General features: G+C 38.6%; 1 protein-coding gene across 1 annotated transcript; it reads right to left on the bottom strand.

The window, feature by feature from the left end:
- Positions 1-9,053: 9,053 nt before the first annotated feature.
- On the bottom strand, positions 9,054-16,461 carry nrsn1 (neurensin 1). The gene is made up of 6 exons (XM_034698311.1): positions 16,398-16,461; positions 13,478-13,593; positions 13,280-13,372; positions 13,025-13,143; positions 12,042-12,229; positions 9,054-11,538 (listed from the first exon to the last, which is right to left on the bottom strand). Exons 2-6 carry the CDS (start codon positions 13,574-13,576, stop codon positions 11,435-11,437), a joined length of 603 nt encoding a protein of 200 aa, XP_034554202.1. The 5' UTR covers positions 13,577-13,593; positions 16,398-16,461; the 3' UTR covers positions 9,054-11,434.
- Positions 16,462-18,530: the final 2,069 nt, after the last annotated feature.

The raw sequence follows: 18,530 nt of genomic DNA, 5'->3' as shown, positions 1-18,530 counted from the left end.
CTTTATTCTTGTGACATCATAAAGTTATTCAAAAATGTAAGAAATATCATTTTTAAAGTGTGGAAATTTGTTGTACAGTTGATCTGTCAGTATATAATTCACTATGGAGAATATTTGTTAAATTAGTGATGTTTTTAAATGGGTTGTCAGTTATCTTAAAGCTAGGGGTGGTAGTCACAGAAAACTAGCATGAATTTGAATTTAGCATTTCTCAGGACTCAGTCTAACCCCTCTCCCCGTCCCCTCAGAGCTCCTCCAAAATGACGTCCCCGCTCACATGCACGAGCGCCGCTGATTTACAACCATATAATCGTGACTGGTTGAAAACCGGTCCTCAGCACATCGTTTGTGTTTTGCACTATGTCAACTCATATCTCACTCAGCGGTAGGAAAACACCAAAACATTATCATAGTGGGAGTTAAAAACACAAACAAACATGAAATGTACGCTTTGCAGGAGGCGGGCAGAACGGCAGGACGGGATTTGATTGGTTTCATAATTTGGGCCCTGATGGCAGGGATTGGTTGGTGTTTTCCCAGGTTTACTGCGGCTGTAGAAAGCGGCTTTTTTTCGCTCTTTTTCAAGAACACATTATGTATTGATTGCCATCGGGACATGAAGATCATTTTAACCAGTTTAACAAAAAGTGTATCTAAATCTGACGACCAACCCCAGCTTTAACTCAAATGCCTTCTGCTGAGGACACTTTCAAACCCTCTTCTTTGGTCCAAAACTTTACAAAAGGTTTCAGAACATCTTGAATATTTTACAGTGCACTGTTGCTTTCATTTAAGGTAAGTCTAAGACAAAAAATATGAGGTATGCACAAAAAATTTAATCTGGCCATCCATTTCAAAATACATTTTTGTGATATTATGATGCTTTGTCCCATGGGTTGATTGGTCACTCTGAACTCTACATGTTGGCCCAGTAACAGGCCGGCGACCTGTCCAGGTTGTACCCCACCTTGCTTCCAATGACAGCCAGGATAGGCTCCAGCCCCTTGCGACCCCATAGGGGATGAGGGGTAAAGATAATGGATGGATGTTAGGATATGTTATGGTATATTATTCTATGCAATGCCTTGTGATGCTTTGCTATCCTGTGTAACACTAGGTTTAAAGTCACGTGAAGTTGCAACATTTTAAGATATGTAATATTTTATTGTTACATTTCATTACGTTATCTTGCATTAGGTTTTGTTAATTTTTTACGCTTCTCTACGTTACGTTAAGTTACATTACGTCAGATTACATGACGTTATATGCGCTATAACCTTAGACTAAAATTAATAGACATAGCATCCGTGATGTCACCCTTCTGTTTCTGAGCGCTGTTTTGAAGCCAGTCGGCGGCGGCAGCCATATTGGTAATGTGGAACTCAACCAAACTTAGTGTGAGGTAAAGATGCGGGGTTTGAGCCTCAAAGCCAACAGCTACTGTATGTGTTTCCACCTGTCAGTCAAGACAGTCATGTCCTTATTTGGGCAAAAACTCGTAATCTTAATATTTTCTGAACTGTCATGTTATAAAAAAATTCACCCCCGTACAGTGTGTGCCGATGGAGAGATTAGCTACGTAGAGCCAAGCCGTTTTTGGACCAGGCTGTAAACATGTTTATTAATGCTGTAAAGATCATCTTCTTTGAATGGGTGTGTATGTGGTGTCCAGTGTTTCTGCAGCCAGCCTCAAGTGGATTCTCGATGAGCTGCAGTTAATAACACTTCCGCATGGGCTCCATATTTTGAGACCGGAGGTTGCCGCTTGGTTCCAACTCATAGACTGGTCATCAAGGTAAGTTTGTCAAGTTTGTTGAATTAGCTCCAAACAAGACACAGTAATCGTGTCTCTGTCTGTCGATGAGCTCATTTTTGAAGCTCAAGGAGCACTCATGTACGTAAGTAGACTCTGTCAGCTTTGACAAGACGGATAGGTTCACTGCCATGAAGTCATGATGAGTAACTCAAGTTGTAGCTGCGGCATGAAAATATTTGGGGAGAAAAACAAGTGCTTACTGTTTTATATCCACAGCCAAGAATATAACCATGTGTATTAAGCCTCATTAATTGGGCCTCCAGTGTGATTTAACATCTAAAAATGCTAACACAAAAGTGGAAACACATTGTGTGTCTTAAGCAGCTGTTATAATGGTCCTCGAATATAACAAGGATTCATGAAGCCACTATAAAATCACTTCAAACTGGAAGCTTTAGTGAAAATCGTGATCTAATTCAACGTCTCTGATGACTTCCTCGCTTGCCCCCCCTGCAGCTGAGCAAATTGGGATTCATGCAGTCACAGTGTGTGTGTGTGAGTCACCATCCCCAAAGGGTGAGAGAAAAAAGGGTGAGGTAGTGGAGGGAGAGGAGACAGGCGAAGGAAGCGGGGGCGGGTTTGTTCAAGTGAGTCATACGGTCTGACTGGTTGAGGTGATGATCCTTAAGGTGCTATTTCTGGAGCTACCATCAATTCTGTCTTATCTCCTCCAGTAGTCCCCTTTAAGTGTGTGTATGTGGGTGTGTGTGTATGTATGAGTGTGAATACGGTTTTGAATAGCCCTGAAACCTGTCTGCACTTCTCCTACCTTAATGACTCTGCTGATTGATTACATTTACAGCTTCCACGCAGAGTAATGAAGGTTTATTGCATGGCTGCTCTATTGGCGGTTTGGAGTTCTTTATAGATCAAAACCAAATAATTCTCTGTTTACCTCCTTGAAGTGAAGAGGATGCACTTTATCTTTAACAAACAAAAATACCATTCAGATTTACCAGATGTTGAACTATACGCCTACTAAAGCCTCTTTAAAAATGGAAAAACAACACCAATGAAAAGGAGTGAAGTTGCATTTCCTCAGCAGAAAATGCATGGATATGCTGAAAGCTGCATTGGAAAGCAGTGAAAGCACAAGCAGTAGCAGTAGTATCAGTGTTAACACTCAAACTACCAAGGCAGTCATTTTGACTGCTTTCAACATTTGCATTAAACTTTGTTTAAAGAAAACCTATGTACCAATAGAACCCTGACTTTTCCTAAATGTGTGTATATTTTATTCTAACATTGTTTTATCATTAAAATTTCAAAACACAAAAGAGATCTGAGTATTACTACCTCGAATGGCCATAGCAGTCAAATGGACTGCATGCTTTTTACAAGGGGTGTCATATTTCACTATTTGCTACATTTTCCCGCTCTTTCTCCTGCTCTATTGTTTGTTCTGTTTTTTGTGCTCTGTGAAGCTAAAATCTAGCTTTAGCTTCACCCAAAACCCAAGAGAAGCAAAAATGACAACTAGAAGGAGAATGACTGTTATCCATAACTCCATGTCTGACGACAAGACACTCATCATACACATTCAGTGGAGTTCTGCTGATGGGTAATCAATTTTCTGTTTTTTGGTGAAACAATGTGTAGCATTGCCATGGCAACATTGTTCAACCAACAGTTGACTTTTCATCGTTAACGTCTTATGATAACACCAACATATTTTCAAGGCAGGATACATTTGTTTTTATTTCAAAAAGAAAATTGACTCAGTTTGAGTTTGTATGTGTAATTGCAGAGAAGTTATGATGGTGTCAATTAAATAAATAAAATACTTATTCATTATAATTTTCATTTTGTGTCCTGATGTGTTTTTTACCTATTCCATTAATTTATTCTGAGATCTTTTTATTGATTATACAAATGATATGCAAAGAATGTCTGAGCAGTCAAAATTACTGCTATGGTCATTCTAGTAGTTGTAGAATTCTGGTAGACCAAGTTTTTAGGTTAGAGTTTGGATTATGGTTAGTGTTATGATTTGGATTAGGGTTATGACTAGGGTAAGGGTTTGGATTAGGGTTATGACTAGAAATAGGGTTAGGGGTTGGATTAGGGTTATGCTTAAGGTTAGGGTTATGAATAGGGTCATGATTAGGGTTAAGGTTTTGATTAGGGTTAGGGTTATGATTAGGGTTATGGTTAGGGTTAGGGTTAGGGTTATGAATAGGGTCATGATTAGGGTTAAGGTTTTGATTAGGGTTAGGGTTATGATTAGGGTTATGATTAGGGTTAGGGTATGGATTAGGGTTACGGTTTGGATTAGGGTTATGATTATGATAAGGGTTATGATTAGGGTTATGATTATAATTAGGGTTATGATTAGGGTTAGGGTTAGGTTTACGATTATGATTAGGGTTTGGACTACGGTTAGGGTTATGATAAGGGTTAGAGTTATGATAAGGTCTAGGGTTATGATGAGGGTTTGGATTAGGGTTTGAATTAGGGTTAGGGTTTGGATTAAGGTTAGGGTTTGGATTAGGGTTAGGGTTTGAATTAGGGTTATGGTTATGATTAGGTTTAGGGTTATGAATAGGGTCATGATTGGGGTTAAGGTTTGGATTAGGGTTAGGGTTGGATTAGGGTTAGGGTTTGGAATAGGTTCCTGATTATGTTTAGGGTTTGGATTAGGGTTAGGGTTTGGATTAGGGTTTGGGGTTGGATTAGGGTTATGATTAGGGTTACGGTTATGAATAGGATCATGATTAGGATTAAGGTTTGGATTAGGGTTAGGGTTATGACTCAAGTAAGGGTTAGAGTTTGGATAAAGGTTATGACTATGATTAGGGTTAGGGTAATGATTGGGGTTTAAATTAGGGTTATGGTTCGGATTAGGGCTATGATTATAATTAGGGTTATGATTAGGGTTAGGGTTATGACTAGGGTTATGATTAGGTTTTGGATAAGGGTTAGGGGTTGGATTAGGGTTAGGGTTTTGATTAGGGTTTGGATAAGGGTTATGGTTTGGATTAGTGTTAGGGTTATGATGAGGGTTTGGATTAGGGTTTTAATTAAGGTTAGGGTTTGGATTAGGGTTTGGATTAGTGTTAGGGTTATGATTAGGGTTATGATAAGGGTTAAGGTTACGATTAGGACTAGGGTTATTAAAAGGGTTTGGATTAAGGTTTTAATTAGGGTTAGGGTTTGGATTAGGGTTTGAATTAGGGTTAAGGTTTGGATTAGGGTTATGACTAGAGTTAGTGTTGAGTTTGGATTAGGGTTAGGGGTTGGATTAGGGTTAGGGTTATGATTAGGGTCATGATTAGGGTTAAGGTTTGGATTAGGGTTAGGGTTTTGACTAGGGTCAGGGTTTGGTTTAGGGTTATGACTCGAGTTAGGGTTAGAGTTTGGATTAGGGTTTTGATTAGGGTTAGGGTTATGATTAGGGTTTGGATTAGGGTTAGAGTTTGGATTAGGGTTTGGGTTTTGATTAGGGTCATGATTAGGGTTCAGGTTTGGATTAGGGTTAGGGTTTTGATTAGGGTTAGGGTTTGGTTTAGGGTTATGATTCGAGTAAGGTTACAGTTTGGATTAGGGTTAGGGTTTTGATTAGGGTTAGGGTTATGATTAGGCTTTGGATTAGGGTTACGGTTTGGGTTAGGGTTATGAGTAGGGTTAGGGTTAGGGTTACTACTAGGTTTAGGGTTTGGTTATGATTAGGGTTTGGATTAGGTTTAGGGTTTTGATTACGGTTTGGATTAGGGTTTGAAATAGAGTTAGGGTTTGAATTAGGGTTAAGACTAGAGTTAGGGTTTGGATTAGGGTTGTGATAAGGGTTATGATAAGGGTTTGGATTAGGGTTAGGGTTATGAATAGGGTCATGATTAAGGTTAACGTTTGGATTATGGTTAGGGGTTGGATTAGGGTTATGATCATGATTATGGTTAGGGTTATAAATAGGATCATGATTAAGGTTAACGTTTGGATTAGGGTTAACGTTTGGATTAGGGTTAGGGGTTGGATTAGGGTTACGGTTATGATGAGGGTTATGGTTATGATAAGGGTTATGATTAGGGTTATGATTATAATTAGGGTTATGATTAGGGTTAGGGTTAGGTTTACGATTATTATTAGGGTTCGGACTACGGTTAGGGTTATGATAAGGGTTAGAGTTATGATAAGGTCTGGGTTATGATGAGGGTTTGGATTAGGGTTTGAATTAGGGTTAGGGTTTGGATTAAGGTTAGGGTTTTGATTGGGGTTAATGTTTGGATTAGGGTTAGGGGTTGGATTAGGGTTAGGGTTATGATTAGGGTCATGATTAGGGTTAAGGTTTGGATTAGGGTTAGGGTTTTGACTAGGGTCAGGGTTTGGTTTAGGGTTATGACTCGAGTTAGGGTTAGAGTTTGGATTAGGGTTTTGATTAGGGTTAGGGTTATGATTAGGGTTTGGATTAGGGTTAGAGTTTGGATTAGGGTTAGGGTTATGATTAGGGTCATGATTAGGGTTAAGGTTTGGATTAGGGTTAGGGTTTTGATTAGGGTTAGGGTTATGATTAGGGTTTGGATTAGGGTTACGGTTTGGGTTAGGGTTATGAGTAGCGTTAGGGTTACTACTAGGTTTAGGGTTTGGTTATGATTAGGGTTTGGATTAGGTTTAGGGTTATGATTACGGTTATGATTAGGGTTAGGGATAGGGTTATGAATAGGGTCATGATTAGGGTTACGGTTATGATGAGGGTTAGGGTTATGATTATGGTTTGAATTAGGGTTAGGGTTTTAATCAGGGTTAGGTTAATGGTTTGGATTAGGGTTAGGGTTTGGATTAGGAATAATAGAGGTTTAAAAGTATTAGGAATAGTATAGGGAGAAGAGAAGTAAACATAATAATAGTTTGTGTGTGTGTGTGTGTGTGTGTGTGTGTGTGTGTGTGTGTGTGTGTGTGTGTGTGTGTGTGTGTGTGTGTGTGTGTGTGTGTGTGTGTGTGTGTGTGTGTGTGAACATGTAACTTGGGTGCTATGGATATTAATCTGCTCCTGATGGCTCACACTGATGAGATTACCAAGACTTTTTTTACATTGTTGTATTTAAAATGTGTAGTTGATGCACACCTAAAGACAAGAAATGCTTATATCTAGTGATTAAAGATGCACATTCATATTCTTATACTTAATACTGAAATCACAGATAAAAGTTGACAGAATGAGCTGATGCACAGGGTTTTTTTGTAAAATCAGATGACAGAGGTCAGTCAGCAAATTAAACTGACTGTCCAGGTTATTTGCAAACACAGGTCATTGCTTGAATTGGTCTAAACTGAAAATCAAAGCACTCTGAGGCAGTATATAATCATTTTTTTGAGAGTGATGAGTCTCTGTGTTTTGACTCAGCTGAGTCTGCCTCGAGACTTCGCTTATCAAGGACTTTTTTCCCTCCTCTTGGAATACTTCCAGTGCATATTTTGTGAGTTGCAGTCATGTTACGCTTCTCTGAAACTATGAAAACACACACAGTTGACTCCATTTTTACTGGCTTGTCATCTTTCTGCCGCTGCACTTCTTCTACTCTGTGTGTAAAGGCAGATAATATATTGCCTAGAGGTTCACTACAGTGCGAATGTGTAGGCTTGTTAATAAATACTTCTGCGCTCATCAGATAAAAATGTCTTGTCAAGGAATAATAAATAACATAAAATTCCTATTGTCAGTCAATCATTTATCGGACTGATGAATAATGTGCATCCCCGGTAAAAAAAAAAAGGTTTAAAGGGGTGCAGAAATGAAACAATACTACTTTTCACCAGAGGTGGGTAGTAACGAGTTACATTTACTCCGTTACATGTACTTGAGTAGTTTTTTCAAAAAATTGTACTTCTGAGAGTATTTGTTTTGCAGAGTACTTTTTACTCCTACTCAAGTACATTTGTGTTAAAATATATGTACTTTTACTTCGTTACATTGGGCTGTCCAGTCGCTACTTTTACCGTTCCTTTTTTTCTACATTTTATATGTTTTATACTCAGCCGATCTCTCACGCAGCTCCTTCTGATCCAGAGCTATAAATAGCCTCAACACTGAATGAACGGAGAAGTAGCTCCGCCCCCTCCTCCACCTACAGCTGGGGAGAGAGGCTGCGTAATACCTGCGTCCCCTTTGGAGGAACATGTTTACCCTGTACCCAACATCCAGACTCTCTCATAACTTCTAAATGACGAGGAGAAACAGTCACATTATGCGCTGCTTACTTTGTCTATACGGTGGAAATCTTGAGCTTATAGAACAATTAAATCTTAAAAACATGTCATGGTGAGTTATCAGTTAGGTAAGCTAAGGGTCAAACTGGTTAATATTAAATCTTAAAAGCATGTCATGGTGAGTTATCAGTTGGGTAAGCTAAGGATCATACAGGGTAATATTAAATCTTAAAAGCATGTCATGGTGAGTTATCAGTTAGGTAAGCTGATGATCATACTAGTTAACATAAAATCTTAAAAGCATGTTAGAAATGTTGGAAAGTAATCTAAAGTAACTTATAAGAGCAGTAAGGTAGCATGCTGTTAAAACAGCTGCTTCTGAAGCTCAACAGTCACCTCAGAGAGATTCTTCAGGACTGAGTTCACGGCCTTTTTAAAAGCTTCCAAGTTGTTTTAGTACTTTCAAGTTATGTTTTTAAGTAAGATGTACTGAAAATAAGTTAAAGGTTAAAAAAGAAAGTTTGGAAGGCATAGATATATTTTTTATTGTAATGTTGGAGTATTAATGTTCTGGAGTTCTGATGACATCTCAGAAAGTTTGAAGTTTCAGCTTGTTTTAAAAAATGAAAGCGGGTACATTAGTTTGTGCACATTGCAGCTTCTCTTTCTTTAATGTTTCAAAGTAAACCATGCCTAACAGCATTCATTTTGGCATTTTCCTATTTATGTCACTTTATTAAAGGCAGTGTGCACTTCACATTGGTATTAGCATTTCCAATACAGTACAATTTTATATATGATACTACTCACAAGTTACTCACTACTTAAGTAGATTTTTTTTTAGGTACTTATTTACTCTTACTCAAGTACTTATTTCTATGAGTACTCTTACTTCTACTTGAGTAACATCATTAGAAAGTAACAGTACTTTTACTTGAGTACTGTTTCGGTTTACTCTACCCACCTCTGCTTTTCACTGATACAAATGTGTGTGTATGAAACTGGGTTGGTGATACAGACTCTTCTTTTTCATCCATCCGTGGATAAGTGAATGTTTTTTGTTTAAAAAAAGGCAAATGCATTCATCACAAACTGTAAGCTGCAGATAATTTTATTGTGTTCTTTGAAAAATAGACATACTGTATATATAGACACTGATATATATATATATATTTGTTCCTTATCCATCCAACCTCCAACACAGCAGTATATAGTTACTTTTAAATTGAATCCACTGTTACATCAGGAGACATTTAAACCGGGGACCGTTTCTCTTTGACGGTCCAGCTGAAAACTAAAAATAATCTCTGTGAAGTTGTGATGCAAAACTTTGGTCAATGTAAGGATAAAAACAAATTCACAGATTACAGCATGAAGAATTACAAGTCAGCACATTAATCGATCACTTTAAAATGCTCTTACCACACTGGTGGTTTGGTTCATCCCAGCTGGTTTACAGATTAACTTCTTATAGTTTATTGTTGGTTTGCAGCTAAACAGTGGTTAAAAACGTGTTTTATTACTTATGTGCTGTTCTTTAAAGTTAGAGCTACATTTCTGAGTTATATCTGAGACCAAATGTGGCAAATTAAATCAAAGTAAAAGACAAATAAGTGAAGGTTGCTGGAAGTAAAGGAAAAGGTCAACTTACACGAGCGTTCTTAGCCAGCATAGCAGTTCATTGATTTATACAGTAAGTGAATGCATCGTAGCTGCATGGATCTGAGGAGGAGACATCGTTTGGAAGGGTTCCTGCAGCATTAATGCACAGCAATGTATGTTGCAGGATGGCACTTAGACAGTGACTACTACTAGAACATTTTGTAACCAAGCACTTAAAGAAAAATCTGCAGTTTTACAGTTAAAGTTTTTGTGCACAATGAGTTCAAAAGATAAAGAAAAGATACAAAAAAGTCACTAAAAGCATCATATAAAGTGTCATGGTCACAAAAATCAAAACAGATTTAAATTACATATAGTCATACAACATGTACGATTTAAAAGCAGCAGAACGACCTTAGCAGCCTATTGTGCTTTAAGTTACAGTGAAAGAGTTTGTTTGAAGTAGATAGAAACCTTCTTTAATTCTATGGCACACAAGTGAAAATGAAACCAGTAAATAGAACCCTTGTTGTTTTCCATCTTTCTATGATACATTATGCTTTATGGAAGGCAGATATTTTAATGCATTGTAAAACATCTGTGGATCCAGAGCGACTGAGAACAGCAAATCAGGCCCGATGTATCTGATGTGATCGCACTGGAGAGTTGGTCATGCTCTCCTCACACCCTCTTATGTAACATCTCTGTCACGTTGCTGCCTCTCTTGATGCTCCCTTTGCACAATTTTACCCCGCAGCACCTGCACTTCTGACAGCTGGCTGAAGATGATTTGATTCAAACTGTTGTAAAAATGGCTGGAGGGATAGCTGTGTGTCTACAGGCTTGTGTTTGTTACAGAGAGAGAGAAAGGGTAATGAAGTGTTTAGTAAAACAAAACAGGAAAAATCAAAGATGGGATCCATTATGGATGCATTGTTTGTATTATCCTGCAGGTAGTCCCTTGATTCAGGGACAGACTATGTTGTTCTGCATGCTCTGTCTGATTCAATGTAGCTCTCATCGGTCTGTGTTGTCTGTTCTATCGATCCTGTCTGAAAACTTACTGAAGGTCAGAGGCCTAATAAGGCAGGAGAAAATGTCAGTGTGAAATCTACCCTTTAAGGTCTCTTCTAATCTGCTCTGATCATCTGTAAACTTCAAGCTTAATATCTGCTAAGTCTTCTCTTCCTCTCACTGGCGGTATAAACAGCACTTACAGAAGTATTAATAAGCTAAGCACATGTATTGATATTGTGCGGTTTCGATTGACAGCTCTCATTGGTTGTTGTGATAAGTTGCGCTGCATAAAAATGAACACGGGGAACACAAAAAGTTCTTTGTACATGGAAATACTTCCTCTGATGTTCTTTTGGATAGAGATGATAGTTGCTGTGTCCATGGCTTCTTTTGATCATTTTTGTGAATGGGGACTAATTAGCACTTCAAACACTGCATCTAATGCGCTACACCATCCAGCAGATACACAGTCTACTTTTACAAATGTGATTCCTTCCAAAAGAAAAACATCAAAACTAAATTTTTTGTTGTTCAGCTGTTGCATTCTCATTTTCTGTGGTTTGTTTCTTATATAAGTATAAGTATAATAAGTATAATGCTCCTTTGCTCAGCTATATCCACTCTGCACCTTTAGAACCTTAAAATAATCCAGATATATGGTCAAACACGGCAAATAAAGATAAAGAACCAAAACTATCATTCATGTAAGCTGACCTTTGGAAAAAAGGAGAAAATGCACACACATCGACATCCACAAACATGTTCACACTCACACTGTGTGTTCACAAATCGATCATCTCTCACTCTTTTACACACACACACAAGCACACACACTGTATGACTTCATGTGGACTTCTGTCAGGTCTCTGACTTTGTGGCCGTCGGCTGGATGTTCTGCACTTTGGAAAGTGTGACTGGAACCTTTCCCTCTCCGGGGGTCGGCGCCCTCATTATGGGAGTACCTGTGATGAAAGCATCTGCTGTGATGGATACTTATACTCAGTTGTAAAACTACAGTATCAATAAAATGTAATAATACATTTATAATAAATTGTAGGGAATATCTTTAATTTCATTAGTGTTTCAGCTGGTGTTTGCTGTATTAAGGAAAAGAATCATTGAGGAGAGCAAAAGGGAGGAACACAATCCCCCATGATGCAATCCTGGAAGCCATCAGCAGTCATCCAACAATAATTTAGCTTCAATTTATTAATTTAAAAAAGATTTGCGCATGGGAGTTAAGCTTGCAATCTGCACTTTACGGTCGCTCCTCAACATTTACTCCATCTCACTTTTTTAGCTGGGAATCAAAGTTTAAACAAAGGCCAAGGCATGGATGAGGGTGTCTTCGCCAGAGCCCCTTTAGCTTGGTTGCTAGCACTAAAAGTTGGCCATATCTATTTGCTGTATTGTATACTGATGATGTGTTCAGAGATTTTGAGGTCAGTAGAGAGTTTGAGCTTACCAACTGCTGCTTGCAGACCAGCCAACCTCTCCTTAAACTTCTGCTGCAGGTACAGCTCTTCTTTGGAGTAGCTTTTGGCAAAGGCAGACAGGAGGAGACCCACAGCCATGGAGGTGCCTCCCACACAAAACAGCACAGCACCGGTCAGCTTACAAACATCTAGTGCGCGGTTGAAACTGACTGCATGGCTGTGCAAGGAGAAGGCAAGTAGTTTAGAGCATTATTAGAGCACATGTGTGACATTTTTATTTGCTTTCTGGATTTCTCCCTTTTTGCCAGGATGTGTTAAATATTTGACTCTGACTGGCCAAAGTCTGATAACAAAAAAGTGATGCCCAGGACAACCTGATCACAGGTCATAGAGAGTAGAGAGATTAGCAATAAGTTATAGATTTAGAGATGAAAGATGTACAAACTTCTACTACTAACAAAAGCTGAATGAGGACAGAAATGTCAACATAAATATTCCTGCAGGAGTCCCGTTCACCTTGATGGAAATGTTCAGTCTAATGTGAATTTTAAATAATAAGCAGGTTAATGGAATAGGAAGGAGTATTGTATTAAGCTGTTACGATAAATAATTAAATAAATTAATAAAATCATCTTTAAGTCAATATTGTGTGCCAGCTTGTTTATGTCTTTGGTTGGCAGCAAGGTAATACTCGAAAATTCAACTTTATGAATTAGAATCCCTTCAGGGGAAGCAAAACCCTTTCCCTTTGTGTCAGGGTCTTGCTCACCCTGTCAGGATTCTAATCTGCATATCTACCCGTTCAAAATACAAGGCCAGTCTCTGCTCACTTGTGTACTTTTGTCTCCCTGTTCCTCTCCATCTGTGCTGGTTAGTCCAGTCTGTTCCCTCGTGTTTTTGTTTGCCTTTAGCCTCTCAATTAAGACACCCCTGCCTGTTTTTCTAATGTCCCTGGGCACCATCTCCTGCTTTGATTACACGCTCACATTGGTTCAGTAGTGATGGTTCCTACCTGTCGACAAAAAGCAGATCATCCTCGCCAAATGCTTCAATCCTGGCTGGAGTGCCGTAACCCACCAACACGACAATGAGGCCTACTAGCAAGATCAGAGAGCCGAACGCGAGACAGACCTGCAGGTGGGAGGAGAGGAAGATGCAGAACAAATAAAATGAGTTATTAAGTTGGCTCATTGCAACTTGAGTTACAGTACAGTTATCCAGGTAGCAGCAGGTGAGATGCTGTTTTGTTTGAAGGTTATCAACTCACCTTCCAGAGTAAAGAGCTCCACCTGCTTGGTGATCTCTGAATCTGAAAATCTTCATCACGTTCCCAGATGGAAGCGGTGCATTCCTCATAAAACTGAGAGATCAGAGCAATGTTTTAGACATTTGAATATGGAAACTGAGGCAATCAGAATTTAAAGATGAGGGTGTGTATGTGTGTGAGTGTGTGTTTATGTTGTACCTGGTGTAGGTAGGAGCGGACTCCGTACTGCTGGCAGTTCCCACTGGCTTGAGCCTGCTCATTGTAGTCCGACCTACAGATCTCTGAGCAGGAAGTCATCCTTCACATCTGTCTACCTGGGTTAGGACACACACACACACACACACACACACACACACACACACACACACACACATACATAAAAAATATATATATAAATGCATGAATGCAGGACTACACACTTGCTGTGAGAAAACCACCCACACAGTTTTCTGTACATTTACACATTCATACATACGAGCACGTACCCTCACACACACACACACACACAGCCAGCCGAGAGTTATGTAACATAGCACTGAAGGCATCGCTGCCTCGGTACATTGAGATTAATGATGCATTCTCCTTGTCTGGGGTGATGAAATAAGGCGTGAAATATTATATCTGTCCTCCTCCATGGAGTTAGGATTATATCAGCTGAATTCACAGAGTGCTGACATGTATATTTACTCTTTGTTGCATAGAAAATCATAATCACAGCAGAGTGTACAATAGCCACTGTAACAAACTTTATGTCCTTTAAGCTGGGTAGTGTTTTGGGTTTACCAATGCCTTATAATCTCACCAGCAGACGATGGTTTGCCAAACATTGATGCAGCTATGTCTGTCAAGGGAATTAGTACTTATTACGATAATTAGACATGTAATTGAAAGTAATATTACCAAAATCCCAAACTTATGTGGCGATGCATCTCAAAATGTTTAAAATAAGACTGAGTCAGGGAACTTATTTCATGTGTTTTTCTTTGTTGCTATGAAAAGTCACTCCTGAATACTAACAAGGAGTGACATACAGTGTAAGGACAAGAAAAACATTTGCTCCAGGAAATAATATTTTACACACACTCCCAATTCCCCATGTATCCATTTCGGATCCCGAGGCTTTCCACTGCTTCAGTGTCTGAACAAAAACACACATCATTTTGTTTTAACTTTCTGTCAGCAAGCTTTAAATCTCAGCAGCTGCATCTGTAGTACCACAAAAACTACAGACTGGGGACAGATGTATCACAAAAACAAAGATTCCCCAGATGGTAATGTTTCTTTTAGTATCCAAAAGAAGTAATAACAACATCCTATGCCGTCATGACATCTGTAACAATAAAGAAACCAAAAACAGCAGCTTGAAAGACTCTGCAAAGGGTTGTTTTTTTAAGTCGTTGTGTGTTTAAGCACTTTTCGTTTTGCAAACCGATCAGGGAACTACTAATGCACTTTAATGCCGTATGACAGCAATAATTATCAGTATAATTTCCTAATGCATGGTTTCTGAGAGGCCAACGCATGGAATAGCATTTCTAATAGCTGGCACAACTGTAGAAGAAATGGCTGTAGGATTCAGGCCTTTGATTAAGTAATGGATATCTCAATTGTCTTGTTTATTTCTGCTCATATAGCAACCGCTCTCATTAGATTGCTAAAATGTCAGACAGCAAAACACTGATATAAGTTTCTGGGGAACATTTAGCTGGTAGGAGGAAGCTGTTGTGTTTCAATCCCAGGCTGCAGAAACTGTTTGTCATCTGAACGTCTTTATAGGCGTTGTTTTGGGGAGTTGTTCAAAAATGTGTCCAGGAGATCAAATTAGTCATTTTTAAAAATGGCCTCTTGAAAATCTTCCTCTTCCCAGATGCTGTTAAGTCAGTCTGTGCCCAAATCTGCATCTATTCCAGTAAGCCTTAATATTCATCATCCTGAAAGGTGATTAAGATGCAAAATATAAGATATTGTTTGCATTTAAACTGAATACACCTGAGAGGGAAATGTGTTTTATTTCATACAAATACAAGTCTTCCTATTTTCACTATAATTCAATTGAGAATGACATCAAATCAAATCAAATGTACCTTAGTGCACTTAGAGGCTATCATTGTCTTTGACCTTATTTTGGTCCAAAGACACATCATAACATACAGGAACAGATACAAACCAAAAGAAAGGCCAGAGACTACATTATATGATTCATATTTGAACCTTAAAATGTATATACATTCAGCCAAAATCAACTGGAAGATGACCAAATATAAAGGTCATATGAGCTAACAGCTAGAAGAAGTACAGCTGGATTGTTGTAAGGTAATTTATACTTCTGTCCAGATGAATTATCTGGTATTTTCACACTTTTCTCGCCTAAATCACTATTCTGTGGTTGATATAACACAACATGTCGACTGATTGGGCTCTATGTTGTTATTAAACTAATTATTTAAATTACTACACAAATCTCACCATCAAATTTAAGCTATGAAAAACCATGGAGGTGTTTTAATAATAGGTTTTAATACGTCCTCTGAGCCGGGAGCTGTCCGTGGTGCTGAACGCCATTACATGCAGCCCTCAGCCCCAGCAGGAAAACACACAGACGTAATATGTGACGCCAGCCTGATAACAGACCTCATCCATCCGTCCTCCCAACCCCCCATGAGACGCGCACAGACATACATAGCTCGCTCTTTATTCAACTTAGAGATGCAGACTGTACGATGAAGCATTTAGACTGAATCAGGCCGTTTGACGTCTTAACCCAGATAAAAACGCTCTCTCCAAATATAACATCTGGAGGTACGAGCTAAAGTTAGAAGTTTAATCTCCTCTGAGTAGAATAACAACGCCCCAAAACGCACATAATTAACATTAAACCCACGAATAAGGTACAAGTTATCGCCTCAAAGTTTCAAACATCTCTTTCGATGTATTTTAAACATGAACGATGCTCCAGATGTGCAAGATGATATCGCGTGCAAGGATGACCCTGTAGAAGGAACACGAGCAGGAAATATGGTTTTCCCGATATGTTTTGCAAAAATCAAACAACCCTGCCTCCATCTGAGCTTCAAGAAAGCCAGAAATATTCTTAAATATGATTAAAATCGTCATTTACCTGTCATTACCAGCTCGGAGAGTGATCACTCGCTGCTGTTCCCTCAGCCGGGTCCCATCACTCTACGGTCACCTCTCTCTCTCTCTCTCTCTCTCTCTCTCTCTCTCTCTCTCTCTCTCTCTCTCTCTCTCTCTCTCTCTCTCTCTCTCTCTCTCTCTCTCTCGTTGATGATTCAGATTTCCACTCGTGCAACTGCGCATGTGTCACTTCCATGACAATATATGATTCAATGGCGAATATAAATAACCGGAGAAAACGATTGGAAGGGTAACTGCGAGGAAAGATATCCATTCAAGAGACAACATTCATTCCTAGGATTCATGGATGAATGAAGATAGATAGATAGACAGATAGACAGATAGACAGATGGACAGATGGACAGATGGATAGATGGATAGATAGATAGATAGATAGATAGATAGATAGATAGATAGATAGATAGATAGATAGATAGATAGTGTACGTTATTAAGTAATATGTGGAAAATTATGACTCATTTTGATGTCATACAAGGCATAGACAATTGAAGACTGCTGTGCAAAAGAAACAAGGTTGAGATAAATGCATCTTTGTTAAACATCACAATCCATACCATGTAAAGTAAAAGGACACACACGCGCATGTGCACTGTTTCCTTAATTACATTCAAGGCATGGTCACGTTCCAGATTGCTCTATTTTTAGCGTAGTTGATGACGTATACCGTTACAGGAAGTGATCGTCACTCTCTTAATTCTCCCCCTGAGGAGTGAATGACCTGTACAGACAGGCTGCATCACGACTCCATTATGAAACCCCTGATCAATCAGGAAAGTAGTCTACCTCCTAATTCATTGTCATGATTAATTCAGTCAGAGACAGCACATCAAACAGCAGACACTTTTTTATCTTCTATTTGTCAGGCCAGCTTTAAAGTGAGGCCTCAGTGTGCCTTGTGATAGAGAATTTAAGCGTTTCATTTGAAGTATAGCACACATTAATACAGAAAATCTGTCCGTATGGTGGTCCACCATTTGTTCATGAAAATGCTTTCTGTACATTAGTGGTTACTGTCAAACATTTACTGTCTGCACGGCCTCACGGTTTGACCCATCTTCACAAAAATCACAACATACTGTATAATGAGAAATATCCACAGAAAATCTTTGGATATTTTCAGGTAATTTGAGCAAAGATTTTTTGGAGCTCCAGATGTCAATTAATTTAGCATATTTTGAAAAACAGAGTGATAAAGTTCTAAATTGACTTTAAGCTGCAGTGCAGCAAATGTTCAAGTAACACTACGTGCGAGTGTTACTTTCGTAAGTGTAACGGTATTTGATTTATTAGCATTCAAATTTTAACACTTAACACCATAGGTTCCATTTCATAACACGTTGAATTGTGATCTTAAATCATATCATAAAACTTGAGTACTGTAGCTCTTCTAGTTTCTGAGATACGTAAATTCTCTCATCTGTTTCCATTGTAAACATTTTAAAATAAAGTACAATAATTCATAAAGTATAAGGAGTAGAAATAAGAAAAGTAATAGCACAAATCTCTTGAAGCAAATATGTTGTATCAACTTAATTAAACTGGAAGTAATCAGCAATCCTAATTCTATTCCCTCTCTGAGGTTGTGGCAAAGTTAAAGCTTTAACAACAGAATCCTCTTCCATGTAAACTTCATAAATCAACATTTAATAATTTTTCAATGGTTGTTTAGGAAGAATAATTAATGATAAAGTTCTTTGGATTCCTGAAACTTTAGACAAACAAAAGACCTGTTGTGGTTAAATGTATCTTTACTGTGTCAAAGGGCAGAGTTTCAGTCAGCTGAGAACAGGTGTGGAACAGCATGTCTCGGCTAGCAGGTCAATCAGGATGCAGAAACATACGCTGCTGAACTGGAGGCAGCAGAGGGAGATGGAAAGGCTGGGGAAGCTGTTGTCATGACAATGATCTTGTGAATATTTCTAAGCTGAGGAGAGGTTGTTATGTCTCAAAGGAGAGGTTGTGTCGCTCTGTGCTTCATATAAGGGTTTCAGTTTGTCCGTATGAAGACAGGTTTGTCATCTCACTTCAATGCATTGGTAATATGGTCGATGTAGTTGTTGCAGTTACAGTTGTTTAGTTTAAACTTTGGATGAAA

The sequence above is a fragment of the Notolabrus celidotus genome, chromosome 12 (genome assembly GCF_009762535.1).
Source record: "Notolabrus celidotus isolate fNotCel1 chromosome 12, fNotCel1.pri, whole genome shotgun sequence".
In the NCBI taxonomy this organism is placed as follows: domain Eukaryota; kingdom Metazoa; phylum Chordata; class Actinopteri; order Labriformes; family Labridae; genus Notolabrus; species Notolabrus celidotus.
Note: the sequence above shows the minus strand (reverse complement) of the source record. Positions and strands in the feature narration are given on the sequence as shown.

Excerpts from the sequence above, each read along its gene's own strand:
- nrsn1 (XM_034698311.1), bottom strand. The coding sequence starts at position 13,576 with ATGACTTCCTGCTCAGAGATCTGTAGGTCGGACTACAATGAGCAGGCT. Across the intron at positions 13,373-13,477 it reads TCCGCTCCTACCTACACCAG|TTTTATGAGGAATGCACCGC; the intron begins GTACAACATAAA and ends CTGATCTCTCAG. Across the intron at positions 12,230-13,024 it reads GATCTGCTTTTTGTCGACAG|CCATGCAGTCAGTTTCAACC; the intron begins GTAGGAACCATC and ends CTCCTTGCACAG.